This window comes from Platichthys flesus, chromosome 2 (genome assembly GCF_949316205.1).
Source record: "Platichthys flesus chromosome 2, fPlaFle2.1, whole genome shotgun sequence".
NCBI classification, from domain to species: Eukaryota; Metazoa; Chordata; class Actinopteri; order Pleuronectiformes; family Pleuronectidae; genus Platichthys; species Platichthys flesus.
In genome coordinates this window covers 21,857,754-21,880,665 of record NC_084946.1, presented here as the reverse complement: position 1 = coordinate 21,880,665, position 22,912 = coordinate 21,857,754, and the positions used below count along the sequence as shown (strand labels likewise).

The 22,912-nt window shown below is 43.8% G+C and overlaps 1 protein-coding gene across 1 annotated transcript in view; it reads right to left on the bottom strand.

Moving 5' to 3' along the window:
- LOC133969518 (cadherin-22-like) overlaps positions 1-6,001 on the bottom strand; it is a 66,119-nt gene extending 60,118 nt beyond the window's left edge. The window contains exon 1 of the mRNA XM_062406055.1: positions 5,609-6,001. Within this exon, the coding sequence (XP_062262039.1) occupies positions 5,609-5,845 (237 nt within the window). The 5' untranslated portion in view covers positions 5,846-6,001. The remainder of the gene's footprint in view (positions 1-5,608) is intronic.
- Positions 6,002-22,912: the final 16,911 nt, after the last annotated feature.

The window sequence follows — 22,912 nt, the reverse complement described above, 5'->3', positions numbered from 1 at the left end:
ATATATATATATCAGTACTAATGACAGAGGGGTATAACCGCCACCAACATATATATATATATATACGTGCACCTACAAAAACACTGTTAATATTTAATAGACACTCCACAAATCTATCATTTGATGTTCAAACAGTCCCTGGAAAGAGGATGGTAACAAGTTTTCCCACTGACGGGTAGCAGCAGCTTCGTTCAGCTCAAGTACAGTCACCAACCGATTCCAGTGGACACATAAAACACACACAGGACCACAGGAGACCACTCTAGAAGCCCCATTCACTTCCACCAGTGAGAACAAAGCTAGCACAACCATCTGTGTGTGTGTGTTGGGGGGGATGGACTGCAGCTGCAGAGAGGTGCATTATACTGGAGCAAATTTAGTTTGGAGACATTTTGTACGGACATGGTGAAACATTATTCAGTGGAATAGTAATATTAACCAAACACACTCTTGTTAAACATTAACCAACACGTTTGACATGGATTTCTTGGATCTACTTATTATTGCGTTATTTAGCTCACTCAAAAAGCCGTTAATAGACATAAACTTCTAGGAAATTGGGTCATTGGACATTTTCTGTAGTTTGTCTTTCACATGAGAAAGACGCAGCACAAGACTGTTGAGTCAGATGAGTTCACAACCATCAGGAGTGAGGAGTGGCGCACGCAAGGACGCAGGACATGATGAATAAATTCCACTGACAAAATCGGTTTTGTTTACAGCGCGTCGACACCCGTGAGGACCCCTGTCACAAAAACCTCTCGAATCTCGTTGTCCTTCCAAGTTGACGTCTTCATCTTCTACTTGTGTCACCTCTGTCTAATCCTCAGATATTTATTTTGTTTTTAATCATTTTTGAGTCTGTTGTTTGATATAAATCTTTTCTAGACATTTTCCTGCTTTCTATTTCCTGGACATTTTGACTCTGGGTCCTGCATTAGAGGTTTCTGACTCTGACATTCTCACACACAGCCACATACAGAGCGTGTGGACCTGAACACATGTCTGAAAGCAGCGAGAGACGCGAGGTGAGATACTGCACAAGGTGAAAAGGACAGTTGCATACTGGTGATATTAAATAATGGGAAGTTGTTTATTGTCGTTTGGGCCGTGGATTCGTCCCATTGATCAACACAGTCGGCAGTCGGCTTGTCCAGCTCCAGATTTATACCGTTTATAAATTAATACATTTAAAACCACAGCTGCATACTAAATTTAGCTTATTTTAACAAGACATGACAGTTCATATTTGATCATATACTGTAATTGTGCCATCACTGCAACAGCATCATCACTTTCATTAGATAAAGATAGTGGTTACTCACTCATAACAATATCTAATCACAGCTAAACAAATAGCTTAGATACAGTTTTAATTGTTTTTATTTTAAATGTTTAGTACAAATAGCTAACACAGTACTTGTATTTGTTATTCAGCTCAAACTGTTGAAGTTGAACTTTGGCATTTTTGCACAAAGCGAAAAATGTTGGATTTCTTAGCACTAAAACATTTATAAGAACAATCTGTAACATGGGATAGTGTTATATGAGTGATACTCCGATACCCAGCAGACTTATACTCGGCATACCTATTGCTAAAAATGTGAATTTGTCGCAGTAACTTCGCAGTTGATGTGATTCAGTGTCGGGCTTGAGTTCAACTTGGAGCTCGTACCAGTTAAAAAGGCCTCAGGGTTTACAGTGCAGGGCTGTGGGGTGACTCAGGGGAGAGCGGGGTTGTTGATGCCCTGTCAGGTTCACCTCAGGGTCATAACAAAGTGTCAGGGCTGTCACTGTAGCCGAACTTGCTGAAGGGGACGACATATGACTCAGATGCAATGACGGGAAGTTTCCTTCCGATTTGGCAGTCAGCTCTTTTTGAGCGTTTACACTAAAAGTGAGTCAAAGCGCCGGCCTAATGGTTTTGGATAACGCGGCGTTAGGAGTACAGACTTTTTACACTATAAAAAGGAGTACGTTGCTCCTAGTTAAAGGACGAGCTAATGAGAATAGGAGAGCGAGGCATTCAAGGAGCAGGATTTGTACGTTCGCGGTGGAGATGGCAGAACGTGGCGCTGAATCCTCGGGTGTATTGAGGGGGTTTCAAAGCAGGAGCAAATTGGCTGTCTTATATTTAAGTCTGTGTAATCAGGAGAAGGCCTGCCACATTTCACTGCAGCTTGTCAAGCTCTCTGATCTTAACAGCTTCAAAGTGTTAACAAGGTGACTGTATCAGAGACAGCCTAGGTGGAGACAGCTACCGGGGAAGGAAGGGTACGGACTATAGGAGACGGATTCAGAGAGGAAAGGGGGAGACTCGGCGAAGGGGGGGGGGGGGGGGGAAACAAGACGAGAGTGAGACGGACCAGAGGAATTAAAATAGGTGGGTGTTGGAGCTAAGGATGCGGCGGGACGAGACCCACATTTGCATTAGCTCAGACAGATGACATCCATCCATTATCCATCCATCCATCCAAAAGCAAAAAAAAAAAGCAGAATACAAAAAAAGGCTTTATCATCCAAAAACAACGTGTCCAAGAGCTCCGCAGTGTGCTTGTTTTTATTCCATCCCTCCGATCATAAGCTGTTCGGCTCCTCTTTGATGACAGCCTTGTGATGTCGTTACAATTGGACCTAGATCTGACTAATTATAGCTCGGATCATTACAACAAGGAGAATTGCTGTAACGGGCATAGTGTGCACATTTTCGGTCCTTTGATCGACTGTGTCCGTGGAGAAACACTTTTTTCCTGCTCATTCATAAACACACACACACACTGGCACACACCACATTAACATAATGCCATCCAACATTACTGTATCATTTTCTCCAAATGCTACCTCTTATTTATTTAACAACTTTGTTTTTTTCCCTATTAAAACTTCACAACACAACACAGCCAATCATCAACTACCTTATTACCTTACTTCAGAATTCAATGAGAATCGTTCAACCGTACACCAAACACACGCTGCAGCCGAAGTCAGACAAATCAGCCATAAATCAAACAGATTTTGGTGAGCAGAGAGGATGAGGCCATCTGTTCAGTTTGGCTTCAAGTGGAATGCAGAGATGTATAAAAGGACAGAGAAGTGTCTTGGAAGTGGACTGTTCACTGTCTATGCCGAGGCGGTGTGAGGAAGGCCAATGCCAGATTCATCCATACAGATCAGCTGGAGTTGGATGTTTACAAAACCCCTTGAACTGCACTCGTTGTGTTGAACGGAGATACAAAAAAACCTGTGCACATTATACACAACTCACACAAACACACACACGCAAACACACACACACGCAACAGGCTTATTTCTGACACCTTTTGTCAAACTAGAGGCGTGGAAAACATGGCACAAGAAAAGACGAATGTGTCGTTTATTTTTTCCCTCCGTCACTTATTTCAACAACAGCCATTAAGGATTATCTGTGCTCAGCAGCAGCTCCATCTTGCACAATCGGGGGAAGCTCCACTTCTATTGTGTTCCTAATAACCAGCCTTCCATTAAAACACCGCTTTGAAAAGCAGTTGGCAAGAAAACATGATATAGTTGTCAGATCATTGAAGTCCACGAGGATTCATTGCCTAAATGTACTGACCAGAGCTGCCAGTTAAATGTCGTGCGAGTGACCATTTTATAGGTAGATCTGATTTCATTAGCAGAGTAGTGGCTGCCACGGAGGGAGATGGGGGGAGCTTGGCTAGTTTGCCGAGTTGGGTTAAATTAACATAAAGAAAAAAAAAAGGCTTGTAGCAATTGTCCGGTACTGAACCCCCTGCTGCTTGGCTTTAATCCTCCACTGCTCAAATGAAAGTGTTGATACCAGAAATCCAGCTGAGTCTATCTGCACACACACACACATGCATATTCACACACACACTGATGGACACTCACACACCATTAATAGAACTGATAGCACTGGGCAGTGCCCTGTGAAGTGCAATAACTTTACTTTTTTATTAATAAAACCATCTCTCTTCTCCCTCCTGCTGTGTCACTCCCTGGAGCTCCCCTCAACCCTTTTATATCAGTTCACTGGCTTCTCTGGCCCCCTGTCCTGTAATGAATCACAAGTCAGCGCATGGAGCCTCTCGCTTCCTACAGGCTCCCTTTGCCCTCTTCCCTCTCCCTTCATTCCTTTCCTCTTGTATCACTGGGTTGCCCTGCGTCTGTCTCTCCGTCTCGCAGCAGACAGACAGCTCCGCCTGTCGGCTTTGTTGTCGGTCTTGCCGGCAGGGATGCAGCAAAATCGTGATGGCGGAAAAGTAACAGCCAAAAGAAAAATGATTCTTCAGCATCCGGCGCTGCTGTGGAGAACATCTGTATATTTCTTTAATTTGTGCGAATAGAGACATCAACCCAAGCAGATGCAATAGCTGGTCAATTATCACGTCTAAATGAGTAGAAACAAGGGGATCACATGATTGATGTGCGTGACTCATTAGGGAGTCTGATGCCGTCTGCGTTATTCCATCTTTTCATATCATGTCCTATGTGAGGCAATCAAATCGTACATGCTGTCCACTCTCATCAGCTCACCGAGGATTGGTCGGAGAAGCAGCTGACGGATAGGATGAGACCCAGGAGAAGGGGAGGCTATCCCCCGACCACGCGTGGCGCAGAGATGATTTGCAAACAGATTTGATTTGACGTATATTCATTGTCGATCATTACGTTAGAGAAATACAATTCAATCAGCGCATTTCTGGTGCCAGGACGTTGTCCTAGACATTAAAGAGAAGGGCATATGTTGTCATCACTGATTAATGTCGCTTTGTCCCAAATGGTGCCAGAAACTACGGAGGCTAAACCTTTAACGAGGGGTCACTAGATCAGATTGTGTCTCTTGCATCTAAAGCACTGTGAAGAATATTTGAAATCACACACACGGTTTTCAAACATAAACAAACAGGCTTCATTTAATGACTCGATACAAAGAGATGAAAAGACTTTCAGAGGATGAGACGTAAAACTGCCAAGCTGTGGTATAGTTGTGATCTAAGAGTTTAGGGCTAGTTATGTTAAGTTTAGTTGGAACCTGTTTTTGTAGTACGAGACCAGAGGCTTGTAAAGTCTAGACCAATAGCTCCTCAGTGATCAGAAACTACTGACCCCCCCCATTAGTGACATACATGCCTGGGGTACACTGGAGAGGACTAACGTGTTGGGGTCAATTAAATAGATAAAGGAATTAAATAAAGGCCATCTTTTCTCCGACGTGTTTGCAAAACAAGATCTTCAGTTCAAAACAAAATAGAATTACTACTTTTAAATTGAATAGGGTATAACTTCAGTTACTGTTTGACAAAGTGATACAGAGCGTTCTTCAGTTCATGCTATAGAAGTTCTGCACAGTTCAACAGGTACATCAGATAAATGATGTCTTATTGTTATAATGAGAACTTGTGATTCAGGCCCACTGCCAAATATGAATGGTAGAAAGGCAGCTGATGTAAATGATGGGTCGGAGGTAGGAAGTGCTTCCTGGCTCATTTGTCTTCAAGTGAACCTGCAGACCATGCATAGAGCACTTGAGCTTTAACTTTACGTTTATCTCCTTGCAGTAAAGACATCAACATCCATTCACAAAGATTTGACATTTCAGTCTTACCTTGCCAACGTATAGTGGCTCCGTGCCGGTGTACTCCTCCACCACGAAGAACTGATTCCACACCCAGCCCCTCTTGACTCGCTCCGGCAACGAGGGATCTTGCTCCTGTCTATTCCCTGCTGGTGTTGAACCACTAGTCCTTGAGGCCTCACACGAGCCCAAGCTACAGCAGCTGAGGAGACTCAAAGCTGCCAACAGCGCCCGAGGTCCGCTTGTCCGAGAAGGAGCCATTTTCATCGTAAAAAATAGGAGGAAAAAAAGAGAAAGATATCCAACCTGGGTCTACATGTAATATAAAAGATACATGAAGCCGGAGAGAGTTTTTCAGTTGCAGTTTTTACATCAAATAAAACTCCATCAGGGAAAACTTAAAAGGTCTTTGTTTGAGATCTTGAAAGTTAATCCATGGGATCACAAATCAATCTGAAGTTATCTGCTGAATGCAAGGCAGGTCATAGAGCATATTGGATTTCTACCACCTGCTCAGTACCTGTGTGTATTCTAACACAGTCAGTCATTCTGATTCTGGTACAGTTTCTGCCCCACCCTATGGAGTTTCTGATATTAAGCGTGACCTAAAGTAACAGGTAAACAACCCCCTGCAAGCTCACTTCTGTTATAGAGGAAAAAACAGATTTTAGACGATCGGAACAGCCATCAGTGGGGGAGCTGGGGGGAAACGGGGATACGCTGGCATTGAGGAGCACGCCTCTGAAGAGGGTTGTTTTCTGTTCATTTATCCCTCTGTCGCTCGCCGGCAGAGCTTCCCATCTCACTTCGGGGCAGATCTCTTCAAATGGCCGTTCCCCCTTTTAAATACTAAGTTGTCCAAAAGTTACTCTGTGGAACTGTTTTTGCACATAATCTTCTGTAGTCCCAGAGAAGTCATGACTGGTTTTGCCTCCTGAAGCAGAATCCTTGAACTGAGAAAAGGCCAGCAGATTTTACTGCTGGTGAGATTGTTTGATCTTCAACAGCTTTTCCCTCCAGAACAAACCAGCGGTTTGGAAAGTTCATTCTTCAAAGGTTCCACGGTATTTCTTCGACCATCGTGACAGCTTCATCAGGGACTCAAAGGCAGGGAAAGGACAAACCTGTAATGCAGAAAAGAAAATTGCTGTTATCATAATTGCAATTTGGACTGAATCTGGAAGTGTTTTCTACTTGATACTTTCAAAGGTCATTTGAGCATCGAAATCAGTCTGGCTTTGCAAAGACACCGTTTTTACTTGAAGCTATTACTCTCTTTAAGCTCTTTCAAAACATTCTTGACATAATGAATGAATTTGTTGCAATTAACAAATGAGGCAAAGAAACCCTCCGTCAACTTTCAGTTCATCTTAGCCTTCCTTTCACCTTTGTGTGCTCTGAGACACAAAATCCATAATGTGTCGGTTCCGTTAGGATTATCCGGAGGAAACTGTTTTCTGCCAGTGATTCTTGTGTTCAGCAAGATTCTAACAATGTGCTGTGAGCTGGAGAGCAATGGAAAAACAGTGAAAAGAGGAGAAGAAACCAGGTGTGCGGAAAATAGGAAGGAGAGAGACAGAGGGAGAGAGAGACAGAGGGAGAGAGAGAGGTCATTGTTCATCACACACCAGACCCAGAGCATCTGTCTACCTTTCGTCCGACTGATGGAGCGGCCCTAACCTCAGTCAGCTGATTAATTGCATGAGGGAGCACTAATTGGATAAAAGTATTAATTAATTAATTCTCTCCAATGAGGCAACAACACCCTAATACTTCAGACAAACATTGGGAAGTAGACAGGGTGGGGGGGGGGCAGACACAGTTCTTGGCTGCTGTGAAACATTCAACGAGGCGGAAGGAGACAGGCAGAAGTGACGGTGCAGAGACAGAGGGGAAGGAGGAAAAAAGGAGGCGTCGACAAGATAAAGAGCCAGACAAAAAAATAACTAATAGGAAAAATGAAATAATGACTGAAAGACTAAAAGAGGGAATGAGGCAGACATTTTTGTTTGCTGTAGGTGTGATTAATCGCCTCCTTGAAACATTCCAAACGCAAGTTGTACTACCAACAGGAGGAGAAATCATATCATTTAGTCTGTGGCCTTACAACCCAGGAACGGCTACAACACCAGTTGAAGGAAAAACTCCTCGGGCCTGCAGGTGGTTTAAACTATTGCCTTTCTGCCGGCTTGGAGTCGGCTTCTAATCTCACTCGCCTGCTTCCCGGCGGCGAGCTCGGAGCTTCCGGAAATAATTCCTTCTCAGGCTGTTGGTCAAGGCAATGTCCGTGGTATTGGAAACCAACTGCTCTGGGGTGGAGGGTTCCAATCTCCAGAGCAAACACTTCAACAACAACTTAAACAGCTTAGAGCTCTTCATTCACTCGGTTGTTAACGGTCTGAAGATCTATATATGGGTTGTTGTATGGGTCAACATCACTGTGAAGCTCCGGTAAAAGAGAGACAGATTATCACCCCAGTTGATAGATTTAAACTCCTGGGAATTGAATTGATTAAATGACGATTAATTGAATAGTTTTATCCCACACTGATATTTCAGTCTGGACCTAAGTGTTGGGCCAGCTGACCCAGAGGGAGGTTGGTGTCTGAAAGGAGAACTTTTGCCCAAGTTGAGATCTTGATTTTGAGATTTTAATATAGGTCAAGCACCAACAGACACCAAAAAAAACTGTTTTAATTAGGCAGCATCTTTGAAATGTCACGTCTCCAGTGCATCGCAGGCACTCCGTTTAAAAAGGCAAAGCAGCGACTGTGTTCACAAACCAGGCGACTCCCCCAAGACAACAAATGTCTTGGTGGACTGCTGCAGAACTAATCACTGATTGAATCTTGCGCGGAATTACTCCATCTGCTAGACTCCATCACCAGCTCATTTTCAAATCTGCCCACAAGTAGGTCAATGATATCCAATCCTCCCCCAAAAGAAGTCTGCTGACAACACTTGAACCCACTCCGACCCAGTAACCCACACACTTCTCTTCAGGACTCCACTCAGCGACACTGAGTCCAGGTAAACTCTGTCTCTCAGCGGTGGCCCTCTGTGCCCTGGACAGTTTGTCCAGACGGACATCAGTGGCGCGCTGTGTGAGCATTCTGCCGCCTGCGCTCACTAACAGCAGGAGGGCTCTCCTCCAAGCGATATTTCTCTGACAGCAGTGTCTTCTGACTCTGCCCTGTGCCCCTCTGTTAGATCCACCACTTGCCCCCGCAGAGGCTGTTGGACCGGTCCGTGCTGCCTGGCACCGGGGATGACACGCTATTATCACCGGCTGCCCAGGCTGGAGCTGTGCTGCTCTCCAACCAAGCTCCGCTGTGTTATTAAAAGAGCAACATTTTGTTTTTTTGTCTCCGGTTCCAAACTCGCTGTAAGGTTGTGGCAGTCGGCGAAAGTCTCCCAGTCGGTTTACCCGGCTGCTGCTTAGCCTCGAACCTGAGATACAAAGCGATATCTCGCGGTTATGAGCGATGTCCTGCTCCTCCACCATCTGCTCAGGTACAGGAAGTGGGCGGCTGGAAAACGTTTTTGGGAAAACCAAAGATCTTCCCTTGAAAGCCTCTGGGATACTATTTCCTGGCATCTATTTATTTGTAAAACTATCGCTCACCTAATTAACCACGACTACAACAAAGCAAACCGAGACCTGGTATGTTCAGGTACAGAACTCTGGTCCATCCGGCCACTTATTCAGGACCTCATGTGCACGGTGCTGGGCGATCAACGAGGGGGCCCTGCATCAGCATCGACGAGCAGGACGCTGAACCTGAGCAGCGTGAGGGAACTCGAGGACAAATTTAAATGGATGTATTTTTTATTACAGATTAGTATTGAAGCAGTCCCCGGCTGCTCGCTAATGTTCCTCGCGAACCGACTTTACCGGCGCGACCTTCTTTGTGTTTAAGTAAATTAGCCAAAGCGGACATTTAGACAGCATGACATAAGCAGAGCAAAGTAACACTGCACGGCGTTCTGCAGAAAAAAGTGGATAAATATGTAAAAGCAAAAGGCACAGCTCAACCATGGAAACATGTAAAGCCCCTGAAAACAGGATCTCTATGTTTTACAGTTTACCTTTTTATTTTAAATTATTTCTCAACATGTTACCAATGCTTTTTGTCAAGCCATGAACTATAGACATTAATGACCAAGTAAAGAACCGCTATTTTTCATTTGGGGATGATTTACAATCACTTTGGGATGATGACAATTAGGGCTGCTCGATTAATCAAAATTTTATCGTGATTATGAGGATTATGGGGTCAAACGATCTCCAAACTACTATAATGGAGTTGAAACGATTATTTGGCATTTTTTTTCACGGAGGAATAAGACACGCAGCCGCCATCGGTGTTTACCGGAACCGGACGTGATTAAAAAAAATTAAGCAAAGACTTCAGAAAAAGGGCACATATTAATAATCGTGATTTTGATATTGTCCAAAATAATCGTGATTATGATTTTTTCCATAATCAGGCAGCCCTAATGACAATTCTTTGTCTGAACGATTCCATGATGGTATCTGCAGCAGAAGAGGAGCAGCTCATCTGTGGCAGAGCAGCTTCTGATGGCGGCACACTCTTCAGCTGCAATCAGAGGACCTATGTTTCTCAATGCAATGCAGCATCATCAGGTGGCTTCCTGCATGTACCAATCAAATGCATGCGGATTACAAGTAAGCTTTCGTGTGAATGGTGCCAGTTCTACTTTTTCCCCTTGCAATCATTAAAAGGGATCAGTAAAACCACTGCTGCCATGAGAGTTCCTGCGTCTTATTTTATTTCCTCTGTGCTCTCTGTAGCAACATGCCCACGCTGCTGTTTCAGGGTTTGAACCAACAATAAACAAACAGAAGCCTAGTGATCTGACTGGTTCTTGCAGAACGCTGTGGATGGTGATTGTTTGTTGCTTTTATTGCTGTAAATAATATATATAAATATATCTAAAAAAAAACCCAGCTAGAACAAGTGTCTTTGTATTCCCTGTTTAGTACACACAGGATCAGAAGTAGTGAACTACCACACAAGTTCAAATAAAAGTTCAGGTTTTTGAAAAACTTACACAGGTACAATACTTTTAATGAGATGACAAAGGAGTGACTCTGTTGTTGCCCTTTGAATGAAAGTCAGTCAAAAAAGGGAAAGAAAAATCTCTCTCGACTTAAATTGATCACAAGTGTCTCTCTTCTAGTTTCCAATTAGATATGTTTGAGCTGCTGAACAACAACTTCAAAGAAACACAAATATACACTGTATCTCCCTGCGCCTCAAAGGCAAACAGCATCGGGTGGAAAGAATTAATTCATTTTCGCCTATCTCCCCTCTCCCTGTTTCCTTACAGTAGATGACTTAACAGTGCGCCAGGCGGTTTGTATGAGTTTAATTAAAGGCATTTGTCTCAAGTCTTTTTCTTTTAACAGCACAGGATTTGCTTTGCAAACCGAAACATTTGCAGCACCAACTGCTCGGCATCTGAAAACAAAATCCACACTCCTCCGATGAATCTCCCTCTCCTTCTGTTCTGCCTCCCCACTTAGAGAATTCCATTAAGTGTGTACACATTTACTCATAATTAGGTCTAAAACTAGGAAACTCTAATGAGTTAGAGAGGGAGGCTGAAAGAGAGAAGAGGGGTTTATGACAGTGCGTTTTATTTTTACTCCAAGTTGCAGATCACGACAGTCAAGTCCGGAACTGTCGCCCCAGGCCACAAATTAGCGACATGTCACCCACTGTCCTTTTTTTTTATTTTTAACGCCCGCTCGCAAAACGCGTTGATGATGGTAAAAAATATAGCTGACATATATTCTCCCTGTCCCTTATCTCTCTCTTTCCTCTGTCTCTGTCCACCCCCTCCTCCACTCATTCTCCAGTCCTAAGCTATTGGCAAAGCACTGTGCAGCCGTTCGTGACCTATTAGAGTGCTGGATTGATTCTAGAGCACGGCTGCAGCCTCTCATCAGTGGGCATGCCCGGAGCAGGCCCTTTGACAGCTGGCAGCCGACAGACGACAGCCAGGCAAGACTGATCACTGCAAACTGATAGGCGCGGGGCCAATGGGTGACAGACAGCCTTGTAATGTGGCAGCGCATGTGTGTTTGTTTAGCAATGCATTCAGGCAGAGAAATGCAGGGGCACCATATAGAGGCTCAATTCATTGGCCTTTTGCCCTCGTTTGAATACAAATACAAATAAAATATAAAGATACATAAATTAGCAGGAATATCCTCAATAGAAAGAGGTAAAAATGTATAAATAAAATTTACAAAAATGTCTTATTTTGAAAATAAAGATTATTATTACTATTTGAATATGATACTATTATTATTATTAACATGGCTGTTATATAACAACCAATGAAATCATTGTCACAGTGTGCCACCATGAAAAGTTAGTTGTACTCCATAACTATTTTATAACTTAATTCGGGCCGGCTGTGACTCAGGAGGGAGAGTGGGTCGTCCACTAACCAGAGGGTCAGTGGTTCGACCCCAGTCTCCTTCATCCCGGCACGTGCCCAAGTGTTCTTGGGCAAGAGACCCTGATGGCTGCGCCGCTGGTGTGTGAGTGACGTGCTGGTGAATGTGCCGCACATAGATGCACTGTATGAATGTGTTTTAATGGAATGAGTCATTGAGACAAAAGCGTTATATAAATACAGAAACAACTTTTTTATTGAGGAATTAGCAGCAACTATGGTTCTAGTTTGTCACTGTTGTGTTCTTAATTATCAGAGTGTGAGTGATGATGAGTTTGTGTGTTTTAAACCCATACGGAGCTCAGGCAAGTGTCATTGTTTACAGACGTTTATGACTTTCATCATATTACATTAGATGCTGTGTCTTCCAGCTTATACTTCCCTCACACTAATGGGCTAACTGTTGATATCATTTAACTGTAACTGCCGACTGCGGCGCGGGTTTAAGGTTAATGCAGTTTCACAAATGAAGCTTCTATAAATTAATAAATAAATGTGGTTTTTAATTACATCACGCAGCACGGTGCACGGGATGGAAACTCCGCGGAGGAAGGTTCACAGAGTTCACAGCTCTAGTTGTCCTGCAGCTGTCCGATGTTCCAGCATTGAGGATCATTTGCTGAGATGTGTCATGAGGATGTTGACATGTCTGCCGATTGGTCAGTATATTCGGATTCGTCTGCAAAACAAGTTCTCGCTCACATATATTTTTTTCCCCTCGCTGTGATAGTCTTGTTATCTCTTCCTCTCTCTGCTCTCCTCTCTTATTGTGCCTTTCCTGATTAGATGCCACTTCACAGAGTTTCATCGAGTGCATGAGCACTGTGAATTAACGAGCACAAAAATACAAGGCTGTTTCTTTTCTGCTTGTTTTCTTTTTTCTCCCTCCAACAGAAAAACTTTTTAACCACGGTTGAAGATGATGATTCAGTCTCGGTAACGATTTGTACCGTTTGTCAGTGATGTCAGAGCGAAGCAAACAAGTCGGCTTGTTTTTCTTTAAGGTGCCACCATTTACTGTAAACAGGCGCCGAGAGGCTGCGGCAACAGCCGGCAAAGCAGGTAGCGTAACATCTCATCAGATTCCTTAATGGACTGGCATCGTGCTGCTTATGTTATTTACAGATTTAAAAAGTAAATAGATAAATAGATAGATGATGGAAATAGTACTGATGATATGATGGTAATGTTATTGTTAGACAGTATATAAAAATAGTACAGTATATATAGTATATAATATAACATAACATAATGATATTGATATTGATGTGATTATACCAATAGAATAGCAGTATATAGTAGTAATGGCAGCAACAGTATATATAATAATAATAGTAAATATAATAATAATAATAACATGTACACATGTATAAATATGTGTATATAGACTTATATATACAAAGAATATACAAAGAGTATGATATAATATGATATGATATATAGTAGAGGTATAAATATAAGTATTTGACTATACAATAGATAATATAATATACTATGAGTGTAAGAATATGTAGACAGAGTGTGCAAAGGACAATATTATTGTATAAAATTATATATAGTATCAATATGGTTTATATTAACACATAGCACATATGATGTGGAGTAAGTGTTCCAGTATATGGAGCGGAGTGTTGTACAGGGTACACAGTAAAAGGAGACAGGAATATTTAGTGACTCTAAAGCCACCAAACTGATCAAAACTGATGGCGTTGTTTAAAGGCGTCCATTATCCTGAAGCCCTCTGACCTCGGCAATTCCAAGAAGAATAAAAAAAAAACATCATGAGGTTGACAAGTTAGGTTTTGTGCAAGACATCTCAAAAAGCTTTGGAGCGAACGGCCGTGACATCTCCTGTTAAATTTCTCATCTAGCGCTGACAGTTTAATCACTGCCACGATGCATTGAATCATTTATCCGAGTATTTAACTTTGAAAAGAATATTTCTGAATTTAGCTGGTCTGACTTTCACTTTGTGAAATTTTCAATAGCCACTTTCAAGTTGTGCAAATTTCCTAACTTTCCCTATTATATGTTCAGTTCAGGGTTGTCAAGTCCAAATTGAAAACACGCAGTAAGTTTCCGTCTGTGCGAGCCACTGGGAGCCCACCGAACACAATCACTGGAAGAGGAGTGTATATATTTCTGCAAAACAACTCTTTTCATATTCAGAATTTGACCTTTTCAGTTGGGTAACATTTGGAGGGTCTAAAAGAGCCATATGATTGTATTATCTCCTCCCATTGGAGTGTGCGGGTGGCCATCAGGAAGTCAGTCTGTGGAAGTCTCTGGTGAGCAGCTCTCACTTGGCTTGACTGGAAAAGGACATTGGAGCAAAGCCTCATTGGCCCAAAAGTGCAGAAGTATAAGGAAGCCCACAGCACCATGGTGGACTCACTCCGCGTACTCATATGGGACTTTTTCTATCTGAATTTGACGACATAAGATAAATACATTTTTATCGAATTTGCTTAATTAAAACTGGGCAATGACAATGGAGCAAAGTGGGAGTAAGAAAAAAAATATTCAGAAGTTTTCAGTGCAACTAACTTTAAATATCCAAACTTTTTTTATCTGTGGTCTGTGCTGTAAAGTTGTGAATAAGTGATTCTGCCACTGCAAAGCAAACCCATCGTGTGTTGTAACAATTTCCGTGAATCGCGGGTGTGGCAACAAAAGCACAGGGTCTGTCGGACGCTCCTTCCGTCAGAGGTAGGAGGAGGAGGACTGGGTTCCACCATGACAGTCACCACTAGCTCAGCTGGTCTGGTTGAAGAGTGTAAACGCAGCTGTGAATTATAGTCGAGAAGAAAATGCTGTGTTTTGTGGCGGCAGAATTAAAAAAGCCTCATTGCATGGAATTGGCAAATTAGGGGAAAATGTTATGCTTTAATTGATAATTAATGTCGACATAAGTGTGTGTGTGTGCGTGTGTGTGTGCGTGTGTGTGTGTGTGTGTGTGTGTGTGTGTGTGTGTTGGAGGAGCTGGTCAAAATGTAGTTGTCTCCTGCAGGGGGTCAAACTGATTTTCTTTCCTGGGAGGTTGGTACGATCGAAAATGTGACGCATGGAGAGAGAGATACACAAATATACACACTCACTCACTCACCCACTGCACAGACACACACTTTAACATATATGGACAGAGAATGTATGCAAACTTACGCATTTGATTTGTATGCAAATACAACGCACTCTTTCTCTCTCTCTTTCTCACTCACCCTCTCCCTCCATCACTAATCCTATTCATTCTCTCCCTCACTTATTCTATATTCCATGCATCTCGCTGCCGTCTCTGTCTTTGTCTTTGCGTCTAACCCACTGTCAACATCTTCCTGAAATCTATTGCTCCTCTGCCTTCCTTCCTCTCATCTTTCTCCGTGTCACTTTGTTTTGTTGTCTTTTTTTGGGGCTTTGGGCTTTTACTCACCCTTTTTTTTCCTCCGTCACTCTGCCTCCACACCTTTCCTCTCTTTCCCTTGCGCTGTCTGCTCATCCGCACCATCTTTCTCACTCATTCCTCCTTTGCACTCCACCATCACCTTCATTTGCTCTTTTATTGCCATTCCACCCCCCTCCTGTTGTCTGTTTACCAGTCCGGGCATCGCCTTCTCTGCATGTTTGCAGTTTTTCTGTTTTTATCTCCTTTCATTCGCTCCCAATTCAATGCTTGATCACTTCAAAACACCACTTTTTCGTTCATGTGTTTCTGCACACCCTTCTCATATGCAGACACACAAACCAACAATCTGCACCCACACGGACTCTAACGTGCAGTGGGGAAACTTCGTTAAACCCGGTATCGTTAGAGGAAATCGCTGTGTCTCTCGCTCCCTGTGATAACAACTTCTCATTCCAGGGTCCACCGTGACAAAAATGGCACAAGTGAATACAATCTGAGGCAAGAGTTGGAGTTTATATTTGGAAGTTAATAGCCTGAGGTTAACACATGGCCACATTTACTCCCCCTGGGCCCACTCGCCCGCCACAGTATATCTCTGCCTCGGCTTGATGTGTGCACTGATTTTTGCATTTACTCAAACCATTCCTGTGCACACAGAGATGAGCATGCACAGCTTAACACACACACACACACACACACACAGACACACTGTAGATAGCGAAACCAACCCGGCTCCATCTTCCATTGCCAGAATCTCCCCATCAGATGGATGAAAGCTGCCATCAAAGCCGGGCCCAGGAGGAGTTCAGGCAGTCTGCGTATTCGAGTGAACCCGACACCAGAGTCCAATCCCCTCCGCCATGCTTATTAAATAGTCTATTTTGTCATTTCCAATCCTAATTTGTCACAGTCACTTGGCTCAGCGGCCCTGTGCCATGTCACAGAGGGGTGGAAGAAAAAAAAAAAGAAGAAAAAAAAACGGAGGCACAACAGAAAACATGTCTCTTTCTTTAAAGTGTTTATGTTGCAATGCTAAAGTTTTAATGGGCCATTTGCTTTGGGTTGCCATGAAAAAGTACATCGGCTTCAGGAAGTTTGGGATATATACAGACATGGGCAGAAATGATGAGGCTGCTACTCGGGCGAGCATTCAATAATGACAGATGTGTGCATTCGGTGCATAGTCGTCCAAAGCGATTCGTAGACTGAACCAGCATGGTGTTTCTTTCCTATTAAATTCAACTTCAAAGTTTCATATCGTATTGTGTATACTGTACAAGCAGACGGGTAAAAAAAAAACTGCTGAAAAAGTCGTAGCAGGTTCAACTTGCAATCATACAACAGCGTCTATGAAAGTGTCTGATGACATGTTGGAGAAAATCACCTACAGCTTCAAAGCACGACTCGGTTCACAGCCAATAATTGTCAAAAAGCATCATTTTCAACGGACCACAAAAATATCATCCTCCTTTCAAAGCAACCAGACATCTAACACATTGCGTCTCTTTTGAATGAATCAATCCCACTGTAGTTTAACATGGACGCGGTCTCTGATTGGCTGCCAAACATCCTGTACTCCAGCAACATGCTAGTTGGACCTTGCCCATTGTTCTGGCCTCTCTCTCTCTCTATCTCTCTCTCTCTCTCTGTCTCCCCTGACTGAACTCTATATTCTGAATCCAGAAGCCCGTTTTGTATTGGCAAGTCAATGATATGCAGCCGAGCATGACTGGGGAGAACAAAATCTGCATTGACACAGGGAACTGTCTGGAGAATGGGTGCTGCCTTGCATTAGGCCGCTGTGTTTGCTTATGGATTATAATGAGAGGTGACATATTGTCAGTGCCTTGCTAAAGCTGGTCTCCTAATTACACTAATTGCTGCTTTTCCACCCCCGCCCCGCTCTCCCTCCCGTTCTCTTCGAGTCGCTGCCCTTCCCTTCTTCACATCCTTCCTTGTTCCCTCGCTCTCATGCCAATGCCGCTGCTACTCTGCAAGACTCCAAAGCTTCCTCCCACATAACAAGATGTACGAGCACCCCCCCCACCACCACCTCTCTCTCTCTCTTCTCTCTTACTCAGTTAACATCCATTTATTTTTCTTACAACCCTTTTTTCAAGAACTACCCCAATTTCATTCCATACTGAGTCTCTCTGCCTGTTTTTTCCCTGTCTCGTCCTCTCTTCTCTCCCCATTGGACTAGTCTTAGCACCCATACATGCCACAGAGTCCACTGGTGCCGCACAGGTCCCCTTGCCGGGGCTGCCAGCTACACATTCACTAAATCGCTCATCTCACGGGTGGTTGGCACTCTGTATCCGCAGCTTTGGCTGCGAAAGAGAGAGAACGGAGGCTCAGACTCGGAGAGAGAGAGGAGGAGAGAGAGGTAGCACGTGAATGGCTCCAACAAAAAGTAAAGGGCAGCGGGATCTAAAGGGAGGATCGGACCGAGCTCCCGAAGCCAAGCGCTTGCTCCTCTGTGACTCTGTGTGTGTCTGTTTACATGTGTGCGAAGGCAACACTATGCGAGTCAGTGCGTGTGTCCATGCATGCATGTAGGCATGTGTGTGTCTCTCTGAAAGACAGGTGATGGCCAAGGTAGTTGACAGCTGTCAGCACACATGGGGCCAGGATAGTAGAAGAGCACTGGTGTCTGTCAACACACTGCTCTGACTCTGCCCTTTGCTTCAGGCCGACTATACCTAGGACAACCGGAGACCACTGGTGTCTTTCACAGCTGCTCTGAGCCGATTGCAAATGCAGAAACCTGGAGTGCTGGATGGACCTCCACACTGTCAACAAGTTGAATATCTCCCACAGCAAGTACGACAGGTTTCTCTGCTGTGGAGGGGTCTCGAACAGATGGTTTTGCATCATACGTTGAGCAATTTAGAGCAATGTAATCAAACTATTACAAACATGGCTTTGGTTCAGTTGGCAGGGAGTCCTTGTGTCTATGAATATGGTCGACTGAGCCATGGGCACTGGTGTCCTGTGCAGCCTCCTCGGTGTGAGGCTGTAACACTGAGCAGCAAGTATGCCAAAAAACACAACTTAACATTATACACTCTAATTTACTAATTATTACACAGCAGGAAGTGCTCAACCATGTTCCTGGAGTTATCACAGTTCCCTGGAGAGTGACCCCTCTGGAATCCAGCCGACATAAATCCATCATAACGCTGAAGTTTAATCCCTGATACTCACAACGAGTAACTAATTAAAAAACAATAAAAAAAGACAACTACACCTCCTGAAATCTGCAGAACTATAGGAAGACGACTTAACAGTAGAACGAGTTTGCTTGGGCACTTGAGCTCAGATGTCGTCATTACATTGCATGGACATTTGAACCTAATCTCACTAGATGCTTTACACACTGCCTGTGTAACCCTAAATTCTTAAAGGAAAGACAAATATCTACTAAAAGAAAAACAAGGCTCTTAATTATAGTTGACCAAGCGAATCATGCTTTGAGCCCGTAGGAGAAAACACGTCTCGTCACGATCCCTACGGATGTTAATTAAGTAGATGTCTCATAAAACTCACCAGCGAGATATAAACAAGTGTCAAAGTTTTCTCTCAATGTGTCTTCGATCGCAAAGTGCATTGCTGTTATGTTTTCATTAATTAAAAAAAAAACCTCATTCTGCAGTAATCTCTTAATCCGTCTCATAATTTCGGTTTATCCCTCACCTCATCCGTCTCCGGTGCATGTGTCTGCGAGTGTAAGTGTGTGTGTTTACCCCCCCCCCCCCCCCCTTGATCGCACTTCAGCTGCTTTGTTCGTAATCATGCTACATACGATCTCTAATCCTTTAATATCAGAGGAGTAAACATTTCCACGCGGCTTCCGAGGCTGCAGCTTGTTTATTTAACTCTCCTCCTTATCGCCGTGTGAATCCGGCGACGCGATATGTTGTGACAACAGCCAATCTCCCAACTCCAAGAGAAGAGCAAATATGTACAAAGTAAAAACACTGTGAGCGGCTTCGCCTCTGTTATGTACCGAGGCTTCCTCTGCCGGAGAATTAATCATGTGCACTGGATGCATGCGCAGGAGTCAGTCTATTACAGACAATTATTGTCCGTAACTGTAAAAAAGAAGAAAAAAAATGAAATAAATGGCGTGATCTCATAAAGAGGAGATGTTGTTCACCTCTTTATCGCCAACCCTGATGTTGTATCTGCCCATCTCCATCTCCCCCCCCCATTATATAGCCTTCCTCCTCTCTCCTCAGCGTAGTTCATCTATCTGGCTGGAATACTTTCAACTGGATGGCAATACATCCTCACTGCGTCTGCCCGGGTGGTGCACTCAGCCATAAGATTCCCATTAGGCCAGATTGTGGTCAGAAAGTGCCGAACCCGACTGTGTGTTTCCTCTCCCTCTCCACACTCTGTGCCAGTCGGCTGTTTGTGACAGTGCTCGGGAACACGTGCACAAATGTCTCTTTCCGAGTCTCGTGTAGCTCTGCTCCACTCAAGGCTAAACCATCATTATAGACTGGGAAAGGAAAAAGAAAGAATGCAAAAGAAGTATAAAGAAATATATAAGAATTGCATTTTGGAATTCCAAACCACACACACACACACACACACACACGTGCATTGACACACACCGTGCATTTAATGTAAGGAGAACATCTGGGTTTTTGCAAAGGCAAAACACAACAGGAAATGAAATCCGTGTTTTCACTTTAAGCAAAATTAACGTGTTATTTGCTGAAAGGTCAGGCCTCCGGGCCCGAGGACAGGGTTGTATAACTGCAGTAATTATCATGTGGCTGCTCACAAATCAGGGAAGATGTCAAATGTCAACAGGCAGGACATACGCTGCTCCCCTCCCCATCCTATTCGCAAATGTCAGTTCGGAGGAAGTCGTTGGAGAAAAATAATAGATTATTGATAACTCAGTTTGATACTTTATTCACTTTCTTAAACCCAAACCAGTATTTTTCAAATATATATATTTGTCTATGTTTTTCCGTAGTTTTTCCTCCGGTTGAGGGTTAGAGGATGTCGCACCTTGTTAAGCCCCATCGGCAAATTGTGATTTGTGAATATGAGCCATACAAATAATGTGATTTGAATTGATCTTTCTGTCGAGATTTTATTCAAAATGCAGTGCAACGTGTTTCATCATGCAAATAACTGTAATAAAACCACGAAAGAAAAATCAAGACAAAATGTGTTACTAGGAAAACAAATTTACCATAGCACATTACTTTCAATGCCAGTTATTATGTTTTTATCTGATCAGCTGGAGTTTAAAATGCAGAATGTAATACTCTAAATCATAATCGGAGAAAGAAAAACATCCTCCTACTCGGTACTTGAAGGCAGCAGCTGTTCTATATTAGCACACAGACTTTCTTTGAAGAATTCAACTTCATGGAGTTGGTGGATTTCAATATATATGAACCTAAAATCTTCCGAAAGGCTAAGAGAGGCCAGGCAGTCGATTAATTCTGCTTAGAACTGGAACCATTACGGTGCATGCACCTGCACACCATGTTTAGGCGTCGCTCTGTTCTCCAGAATGGGAGAATCTGAATGAAACGGGCCGCGTCCTAACGGGATTCAGCCTAAGCTGTTTGGGAGAAATAGAAGCAATGAATATAAAGCGCAAAGAATCAGCCAACAGCAACTGATTTCACATAATAGCCACTTCACAGGACACACCTCCTCATCATCTCAGTGAGAGCCTTCTCCCAAAATCAATAGTTGGCTGAACATTCACTTCTTCATAGTTACACACACGTACAAAAACAAATGGCTCCCTCCCTCTCGCTCCATCTGCAGCATCCACACACACAAACGAACACACAACACACACACAGACACACACACACATACAGGAAGAATAGCACCATTATCTGAAAAAACACCTTTAAAAGTGTCCTGAATTTTATGGCAGCTTTTCTGAAAGACCTATAAATATTTCAAGTTGTTCCCCCGGATTTCTAACAACTCTCTAAGGAAGTGATGAGATCCATGAAGAGATATGAGGACAAACAGTGAGGCGCACGGTGGAGAAACTTACTGGTTCTCCACCTGGTTGGAGATAAACAGAGCGAACGTTCTCGGATAAATGCCCCAAAAAAAATAAAACACTGCCGGAGAAGGTCAGGACGCAGACCATTTGTTTTCTCTTCTGGGTTGGGAGGCGGGAACCGAAGTTGACAGTTTATGGAGCGAGAAGTCAAACAAAACAAATTGCTCGGCTTCTGATGCAGTTTGTTCTCGAGGCCCGGCAGCGAAACAAATGCGGCGACGTGGAGGAGGTTTCTTCTCCTCTTTAGTTTCTAACGCCCTCGTTCACACTGGCACTTCGAGCCGTCGCATGTGTGATGCTGCACATGTGGCTTTTCGGGACTTGCATTTGCAGCGGTAAGTAGTTTACCCATTTGAAATGTGATGATTGATATCACCTTGGAAAGGCCACTGCTATGTGACCCTTGACCTTTGGATTAGTTCACTTCCCAGACACCGCCGGACGGAGCACTGCTGCACAGGCTGACTTATAATGATGTGTGCAAATCCACTGATTGTGCTTTTCCTACCTTTCAGTTTATTGCCGGTAAATAATGATATTGCACACACACACAAAAACAAACACACTATGCCTACTATCTACTAGCAAAGTAATTCTGCTGCCCCGGGTGTATTTTCTCTGTCAGACACTGTCCACTGTATGACTGACAGGCTCATTACCCCATCCCCATTACGATATTGCCTAATCAATCCATTCATTGTATTTTTCCTCGAGACAGAAAAAGAGGCAATCTTTTGCATGGAAATGTGCAGGAGGGATTGCACTGCCGAGTCGCGGGGGGGGGGGGGGGGTGGATGAGTGTCGCGCGGTTCAATTTGCGGCCGAGCAACGAAGTGGCATTTACTGGCGAGCTGATCAATTCGATGTCAAGGCGAGATCTGTGTAACTTTCCTTCTCCGTCGGACGCAGCTGGCACCGCAGTGCACGGCCGGGATCGGAGCTGCTTCTAATTAGATCGACCATCTACAGAAAAACGTACTACACGAAGGTGGGAGTCAAATCTACGCGTGACCTGAGACCACCGCCGTCTTTCTCTCGGCCTTCAAGGGGCCGAGCAGCTGAGCAGCTCCAGCACCGAGCCGCAGGATCAAACAGGGGGAAGTTCAGCCAGTAGATGACAGACGCCTACACTGCGATGCCCTGGACTCCACTGGGAGGTAAATCACACCTTTGAAGTCAGCTCGCTCGCTCCCTGCTGAGGTTGCCGCATGGCTATCAACACGCCATCGGGAGAGTGAGTTCCCGGCATTATCACTATCATTAGGACAACATTGAGGTTATTATTACCAACAGGAAGATAATAATGTCCATCAGAAGTCAATCAGAATCCCAGCGTGTGGCCCCGGGTGGACCGGCAGCAGGGGGGTGGCTGTGTTAGTTGGTG